Source organism: Mandrillus leucophaeus, unplaced genomic scaffold (assembly GCF_000951045.1).
Source record: "Mandrillus leucophaeus isolate KB7577 unplaced genomic scaffold, Mleu.le_1.0 Scaffold172, whole genome shotgun sequence".
NCBI lineage: Eukaryota > Metazoa > Chordata > Mammalia > Primates > Cercopithecidae > Mandrillus > Mandrillus leucophaeus.
This window is the reverse complement of record NW_012101721.1, coordinates 1,443,064-1,452,234: the sequence shown is the minus strand read 5'-3', so window position 1 is coordinate 1,452,234 and position 9,171 is coordinate 1,443,064. Positions and strand designations below refer to the sequence as shown.

General features: G+C 41.0%; 1 protein-coding gene across 1 annotated transcript in view; it reads left to right on the top strand.

Annotated features, from left to right (window-relative positions):
• Window positions 1-9,171, top strand: part of LOC105537449 (alpha-1,2-mannosyltransferase ALG9) — a 104,534-nt gene that overhangs the window by 28,316 nt on the left and 67,047 nt on the right. Inside the window, exons 11-13 of the mRNA XM_011977061.1 lie at window positions 323-458; window positions 4,600-4,687; window positions 4,851-4,956. Of these exons, the coding sequence (XP_011832451.1) occupies window positions 323-458; window positions 4,600-4,687; window positions 4,851-4,956 (330 nt within the window). The remainder of the gene's footprint in view (window positions 1-322; window positions 459-4,599; window positions 4,688-4,850; window positions 4,957-9,171) is intronic.

Sequence of the window (9,171 nt, the reverse complement as noted above, 5' to 3'; positions counted from 1 at the left end):
CTGAGGCAAGAGAATTGCTTGAACCAGGGAATTGGAGGTTGCAGTGAGCCGAGATTGGCCACTGCACTCCAGCCTGGTGTTAGAGCAAGACTCCGTCTTAAAAAAACACAAAAAAACAAAAACCAGGAATGAGAAAATGAGAGTCATTGAGCTTCTTTTTTTTTAAAGGAATATCACTTTGCTGTCCTTTCTAATATAGCATTTCCCAAAATATATACCTACATTTTACACTATAGGTAAATTTTTAATCAGTTTTTAATTGATACCTAATTAATCTCGAGCTCTTGTCCTCCTGCCTTTTTTCACTTCTTTACTTTTGCAGCATTCCTTCCTAGTAGCTTCTGTATGTACACTACGTTGATAGCCATGACTGGATGGTATATGGACAAGACTTCCATTGCTGTGCTGGGAGTAGCAGCTGGGGCTATCTTAGGCTGGCCATTCAGTGCAGCTCTTGGGTAAGAAACTAACAGTTCTTCTCCCATGTATCTCTGGGCATATAGTAAACCTTAATGTTGGATTAGCTCCATATTATCTGCGTAGAATCTGAAGTTAATCAATTGGGCTTTCAAAGATTCTGGGAAATGGGAGAATATTTCTCTTAGCACTTACTATTATGATTAATTCTAATAAGAGTCATGACCATTGAGCATCTGCTATGTGTTAGGCACAGTGAAACCCTTTGTAAACCTTATCTTGAAACCTTACAACAACTCTGCAGGAGAAATACAATTATTAGTGCTTTATAAATGAGAAAGTAGACTCTGAGAGTTTGAATAATTTGCCTTTAAGATTATGTTTGCTTTTGAATCCAGGCCTTTTTGACTCTACAGCTGATGTTTTCTCCACACGGCACCACCCTGTTCTGTGAATTTTTTCACTCACTCAGGTTTGAAATCTGAGTTTTCTCCCGTCTTCCTTCTTTCTTTATTTTTATTTATTTATTATTATATTTGAGATGAAGTTTCACTCTTGTTGCCCAGGCTGGAGTGCAATGGCATGATCTTGGCTCACCACAACCTCCGCCTCCTGGTTTCAAGCGATTCTCCTGCCTCAGCCCCCAAAGTAGCTGGGGCTACAGGCGTGTGCCACCATGCCTGGCTAATTTTGTATTTTTAGTAGAGACGGGGTTTCTCCATGTTGGTCAGGCTGGTCTTGAACTCCCAACCTCAGGTGATCCACCTGCCTTGGCCTCCCAAAGTGCTGGGATTACAGGCGTGAGCCACTGCGCCTGGGCCAGTCTTCATTCTTGCCCCCAACATCTTTTTTTCCACCAAGCTCCTTCGATACTCTTTGTTCCCACTACTTCTGTTCTAGTGTGTGCTGCCTTAATTTCTTACCTGTACCACAGGTAATTTAGGAAAATGTTTTAATATGATGTTAAGATTGTTTTAGAAGGATTATATCTTTATTGTAAAAATAAAAGTAAGTACCAGATTGTCTAAAGTAAAAATAATTCCTAATTTTCTTCTCCGCTAGCTCAATCCTCAAAGATAGTCACTGCTAATAGTTTCGTATATATCTTTCCAGAAAAATTATCCTGTGTGTATAAATATTTGTATACATACCAATCTACATTCTTAAATGGAATTATTCTGTATATATATAGGTATTCTACATATTAATAGATTTATATCATTGTTTATATTGGTTGCATAACATTCCGTGGTTTACTTAACTATTGCCTTATTGGTAGACATTTGGTTTTCATTTTTTTTACTGTTATACCCAATGCCTCAGTGAACAATTTTTTTTTTTTTTTTTTTGAGATGGAATCTTGCTCTGTCACCCAGGCTGGGGTGTAGTGGCACGATCTTGGCTCACTGCAACCTCTGTCTCCCAGGTTCAAGCAGTTCTCCTGCCTCAGCCTCCCAAGTAGCTGGGATTACAGGTGCATGCCACCACGCCCGGCTAATTTTTGTGTTTTTAGTGGAGATGGGATTTTACCATATTGGCCAGGCTGGTCTCAAACTCCTGACCTCGTGATCGCCTGTCTCAGCCTCCCGAAGTGTTGGGATTACAGGTGTGAGCCACCGTGTCTGGCCCAGTGAACATTATTATACAGATATCTTTGTGCACTTATGGAAATTTACCTATGGGGTAAATTTTTATAAGGGGAGTTACTGAGAGAATAGGCCATTTTAAATTTTCTTAATTGCCTTTTAAAGGCTAGTTTCCATACCTCCATTCCTTTCTTCTATTCTATTTTGCACATTCTCAGATTTTCATATTCCTCAGGATTGTATCTTAGGCCCTCTTCTGTACTTTCTGCTCTCTCTCAGCCATCTTGGTGATTCCCATAGCTTAATGTCTAGTCCAGTTATCTCTCTTGAGCTTCATTCATATATTCCCAGCTGCTTAGTAGATAGCTGCTGAATTCATTATCTTCTCTCCATAGCTGTTCCTTTACTCGTGTTTCTATTCCAGTAAATAGTACTGCTGTCTCCTCAATACTGACCCAGAAACCTAAAAATTGTCTGTGCTCTTCTCTCTTTCCCATCCCTGTTAATTGATTGTATCTCCTGAATATCTTTTGAATCTGATTACTTATCTTCACTCCTCCTTGTTCCTGGATCACTACACGGCCTCCTAAATGATCTCCTTGTCTCTAGTATTGACCCCTGTAAATCAGTTCTCCAAACTCACTAGAGTTATGTTCCTCAAATGCAGATGTGGTTGTATCACCTCCCTGTTTTAAACTCTGTGGTAGCTTCTCCATTGCTTTATGTCATGAGGGTTGGCTGACTGACCTGTTTTTGTACAGCCCAACAACTAAATAGTGTTTACGTTTTTAAAGGGTTTTTAAAAAACAACAAACATACACAGAGGAGGAAGACTATGCAACAGAGAACATACGTGGCCTGCAAAGCCTAAAATATATACTGTCAGATCCTTTAAATAAAAGGTTTGCCAACCCCTGCCCTGTGGTATCCAGACTCAAAGATAACACACAAAGCCCTGCATGGTCTTCCTTTTACTTCTCCAGCTTCTTTTTGTCAGTTCTTCCATTCCTTTCATTCTCTATTCCATCTACATTGAATTTCACTGAGTTCCTCAAATAGCTCTTGGGTGCCACATTTCGATGAGTCCACCTTTACCAAGATAAGTGATTTCAGGATCACAGTCAGTTAGCAATCAGTATACTGTCATTCATTGAATGCTTTGTGCTAGATACTACTGATATTTTAGATATTAGATAGTCATGCTTCCTGCCCTTTTGGAACTTAACAGTTTAGTAGGAAAGACAGATATTGGACAAGTAATTAAAAGTATGACTTATCAAAGGAGAAATACAGGTACTATGGAAATGGAAGGAGTTGGGGTGACAAAAAATAAAAACAAAATGTTAATGCAGAATTTATGTAACAACATGAAGGCTCAAATCACAGAAGAGATACTATGACAGCACACAACATTGCTAAATCAATGATAGAGATGATGATGCCATATAAAATCAAAAATGGGGCCAGGCATGGTGGCTCATGCCTGTAATTCCAGCACTTTGGGAGGGTGAGACAGGCAGATCTCCTGAGGTCAGGAGTTTGAGACCAGCCTGGCCAACGTGGGGAAACCCTGTCTCTACTAAAAATACAAAAAAATTAGTGGGGTGTGGTGGTGCGTGCCTATAGTCCCAGTTACTTGGGAGGCTGAGGCAGCAGAATCGCTTGAACCCAGGAGGCGGCGGTTGCAGTGAGCCAAGATCATGCCGCTACACCCAGCCTAGGTGACAGAGTGAGACTCTGTCTCAAAAAAAAAAAAAAAAAAAGTTAGCTGGGGCTGATGGCGTGTGCCTGTAAGTCCCAGCTACTTGGGAGGCTGAGGCAGGAGAATGCTGGAACTCAGGAGATGGAGGTGGTAGTGAGCCGAGATTGTACCACTGCACTCCAGCCTGGGCAATAGAGTGAGACCCTGTCTCAAAAAAAAAAGTCTGTAATAACATTATTACTAAAATCCTAGTAAATCATGGAAGGGAGAGGTTAGTACTTACTTCTTTGGCAGGGTGGGTGTAAGAAGTAGGGCACATAGGCCGGCTGCGGTGGCTCACGCCTGTAATCCCAGCACTTGGGGAGGCCGAGGCACGTGGACTGTGAGGGCAGGAGATCGAGACAATCCTGGCTAACACAGTGAAACCCTGTCTCTATTGAAAATACAAAAAATTAGCCAGGGCTGGTGGCGGGGACCTGTAGTCCCAGCTACTCGGGAGGCTGAGGCAGGAGAATGGCATCACCCTGGGAAGTGGAATGTGCAGTGAGCCGAGATCACGCCATTGCACTCCAGCCTGGGCAACAGAGCGAGACTCCATCTCAAAAAAAAAAAAGACAGTAGGGCACATATACTTATATTTTAAATTTCCATTACCCATAAATATGTATCAAATGGAATTAATTCCAGCAGCTCAGTAATTCTATTTCTTGTGCATCCATGGGATACAGAGCACTCTGATGGGTCCTGTGAGGACATCCTCTCACATACCAGGTTTCTTCCCTCACTATAACTGACAGAGGCATTTTATTCAGTTCAGCTTGAGGTAGGTGTGAATCTGACCTGTCTCTGTCAGTATTTATTTAACTCCCCACTGTCTGTTTCTCTGTTAAATAGTTTACCCATCGCCTTTGATTTGCTGGTCATGAAACACAGGTGGAAGAGTTTCTTTCATTGGTCGCTGGTGGCCCTCATACTCTTTCTGGTGAGTTTTCTTTTTTACTTGTTTTGTCCTAAAGTTGTAATGAAAGCAACTTTGATGTGAAAAAAGGAACATTAGGAGTTTATTCTGTTTTTCATTCTCAGGTTTATACTATTAGCATTTTGAGAATGTTTCCAGAGCAAAACTATTTTCTGCTCTGTTTTAGGTGCCTGTGGTGGTCATTGACAGCTACTATTATGGGAAGTTGGTGATTGCACCACTCAACATTGTTTTGTATAATGTCTTTACTCCTCATGGACCTGATCTTTATGGTAAGGCTTTGTGAAATTTGGGCAAGTGTTAGGAGATGGCTTAATTGCCTGAACTTCAACATTTTAATTCAGTTGCCTCATTTCATTACATATAGCAGTTCTTTGCTGATTTTATCTTTTCCTATTTAAAAATGACATCTGAGTATAGCACAATGATGACACGTAGCCACTCAAATATTTCTGCTTGATTAATGTGATATTCCAATACTGGCTCTCTATTTTTCCTGTTTGTTATTTTCACTTTCAGAATTTTGAGGACTCTGGGTATGCTATGGCTTTTGATGCTTTTTTATTTTTAATTAAAAGTTACTTTTTTCTCTTCTTATTAAAAAATCGGTATGATAGGAGAAGAAATAAAAGCATAATACTCTCATATCCATATAACTATTACTAACACATGGGAGTATACCCCAGACATTTTTTTTTGTTTGTTTGTCTGTTTTTTTGAGATGGAGTTAGACTCTTGTTGCCTAGGCTGGAGTGCCATGGCATGATCTTGGCTCACTGCAACCTCCACCTCCCGGGTTGAAGCAATTCTCCTGCCTCAGCCTCCTGAATAGATGGGGTTACAGCTATTAGCCCGCCACCATGTCTGGCTAATTTTTTTGTATTTTTAGTAGAGACAGAGTTTCTCCATGTTGGCCAGGCTGGTCTTGAACCCCTGACCTCAGGTGATCCACCTGCCTCGGCCTCCCATAGTGCTGGGATTACAGGCATGAGCCACCATGCCTGGCCCAGACATTTTCTATATATACACACATTTGATGTTACTTTTTCTCTTCCAGATTTGCTTTACTTCAATTCCAGCATTTGGGGAGAAAGTTTGGAAAATCTGTAGACAAAGTTATAGTGAATGGGGCTGGTGTGGGGTCAGCATGGGAGGGTAAGGAAGTTGATGAGCTTAGGGTTAAGAGAAAAAATGGAATGCCTTTAGTCTGGGGATGCAGTCTTCAGTTTACCCCATCTCCACTGCTTCCCTGATGCCTTTCACTCCACCAGCCAGTTTCATTTGGCCCCTGAAGGAATTTGAGTTAGTTACAGTAATTGGGGGATGAGCTAGAGATCTTTTGGATCAAATCAGCAAGGTCAGCAAACATTTCATGAGAGAGGCAGTTTTTTCATTAAAATAATTATAGTTTCTTCGGCCTTAATCTTTTGAGGATCTTGGAACATTCTGTATAAGTGCTTGCTTTGGGGTTCTGCTATGAAGCAGGTCACTTTAAATCTTATCACTAGCCATGTCCATCATTTGCTGTGCCATTTTGCCAATAGAGCCAAGAGATTGAATAAGGAGATTTAAAGTAAGAATATGAATGAGATTTACTTGAGTCTCCTGGAATTTTGGGAGTATTATTCTAGATGGCAAGTAATAGGTTAAGATAAGCAGTGCTTTGTTCAGTGGATTGAATTCGCAAACTGCACAGTTAGAGAGTAATTACTAAGTGAAAGAACTTTAAAAAAGCTCCTTTATGGCTCTAAGACCCCCAGGGATGTGAGAAAAGGCCCCAGTGTTAAGCTTTTGCCTCTAGATGTCTCCCTTTAGCTAGGGAGAGTTTGCATGTTTGTGGTTGCCTCTTGTTTTAGTTTACTTGTAAAATTTTATTCTATTTCACAAGACAATAAAAGATCTTATATCTAGATTGCACAGTAGAAATTGTTTCACAGAGGGCCTATTAGAAACACAGTATCTACTCTGTATGGGTGAATAAATTGAGTTAATTTATGTTAATTTTGAAAAATTGACTTCTCCACCTTTATAATGGGTTACTGATATTCTGACTCCTTATTTATAAAACCCTTTTGTGAGAGACTTATGAAAGTGACAGATGTTTTTGTATCCCTCTGGATTGATGAATCTCTCTCTCTCTATTTATTTATTTATTTATTTTTGAGACGAAGTTTCACTCTTGTCACCCAGACTGGCTGTAGTGACGTGATCTCTGCTCACTGCAGCCTCTTCTCCTGGGTTCAAGCAATTCTCCTGCCTCAGCCTCCTGAGTATCTGGAATTATAGGTGCCCGCCACCACACCCTTCTAATTTTTGTATTTTTAGTAGAGACCGGGTTTCGCCATGTTGGCCAGGCTGGTTGCCAACTCCTAACCTCAGGTAATCCACCAGTCTCGGCCTCCCAAAGTGCTGGGATTACAAGCATGAGCCACTATGCCCAGGGATGAAACTCTTAAATATAGGAATTATCAGACTGGTAGGGAAAGTAGGAAAGAAGGAATAAATTCTGATTTCAGTTTACAGTGCTAGTTTAACAGTGGGTCATTCAGGAACCCCTGCGGTAGGTTTTGAGATCCAGTAGAGCAGTGGCCAGTCTTTCCTGGGACACTGGCATTTGCTGTTCATTTCAGTCAGCGTTTTACTGGGAAAGAGTCCTTGGAACTTCTTTCTGCCTACTTTAATGAACCTGGGATAGCTTCAGTTCAGATTTTACTATTTTGGGTGTATAGAAACTGAGCACTTTCCTGGGGGTAGCAAAAACTTTGTTGAAACAGAGAGAATTGCCTTACCAACCGTGACTAGGACTGATACAGTGCTGCAGTCAGCCAGACTTCAGGGAGTTGTTCCTTGATGGCAGGATTTGTGTGCCTTTACCTCATCTTTGAATTTGGTGAAAAGAATTTTTGTCTGATTTCCATTCTTTTTTTTTTAAGACAGAATCTCACTCTGTCACCCAGCCTGGAGTGCAGTGGCACGATCTCTGCTCACTGCCACCTCTGCCTCCCGGATTCAAGCTATTCGCCTGCCTTAGCCTCCTGAGTAGATGGGATACAGGCACCCACCACCATGCCTGGCTAATTTTTGTATTTTTAGTAGAGACGGGGATTTCACCATGTTGGCCAGGCTGGTCTCGAACTCCTGACCTCAAATGATCCGCCTACCTCAGCTTCCCAAAGTGCTGGGATTACAAGCATAAGCTACCATGTCCGGCCTGATTTCCATTCTTTTAGAGTGTTAACTCCTTTTTGGTTTAGGAGCCCTGCAGAGAGAATACTTCTTCCATCTTAGGAGTAGGAATTCCTTGTATAGTCCAGATTTACAGTAAAGATCTGTCAAGAATAAATTGGGTTACGTTAGTGTGTCATTTACTATGGTATCCTAGAATCACTTTTATTAGACCTGTTGTGGTGCTAGCTTGAGATTTTCTTGATACCAAATAAGAATACTATAATAGATATAAATAAAATACTTTTTAAATAAAAAAGTACTTCATGATTGTCAGCTAATTTTATTATAATTGGTGAGTCCATTCGTATATATAAAAGACTTGTATTTTACTAGATGTTTTGAGGTAGTAAACTTGTCAGACAGCGAAATAGCATGTCTTTTGTATTGGAAATGCTAGCTCTTTCACTTTATTACATGTTGGGCACTATTTGGCATTGTTTTGGCTGTTTTACAAGAGTCTCCTGCTCCAGGTGCCTCATTAGCTATGTTAAGCACACAGTTTCTTATCTGAAAATTAAAAATGCATTGTGTGGTATACACCATAGAATACTATGCAGCCATAAAAAGGAACAAGATAATGTCCTTTGCAGGGACATGGATGGAACTGAAAGCCATTGTCTTCAGCAAACTAAGACAGAAACAGAAAACCAAACACCACGTTTCACTTATGAATGGGAGCTGAACGATGAGAACACATGGACACACGGAGGGGAACAACACATACTGGGGCCTGTGGAGGGGGACGGAGGGAGGGAGAGCGGGAGAGAGCATAGGATAATAGCTGATGCATGCTGGGCTTAATATCTAGGTGATCGGTTGATCTGTGCAGCACACCACCATGGCTCAAGTTTACCTATGTAACGAACCTGCACGTCCTGCATGTGTACCCCAGAACTTAAAATAAAAAAAGTTTAAAAACAGGAAAAAAATGCATTGTGCTGATAGTTTTTGCATATATCTCTTAGTGCTATTTCTCATATATAAGAACATACTAAGCCTATTAATATTTCTTGAATGGATGGACAAATGGACTTCAGTTAAAGAAACATTGAAGGTCAGGTGCAGTGACTCAGGCCTGTAATCCCAGCACTTTGGGAGGCCAAGGTGAGCGGATCACTTGAGGCCAGGAGTTCGAGACCAGCCTGGCCAACATGGTGAAACCCTGTCTCTACTAAAATTATAAAAATTAGCTGGGCGGGGTGGTGCTCGCCTTTAATCCCAGCTACTTGGGAGGCTGAGGCACGTGAATTGCTTGAACC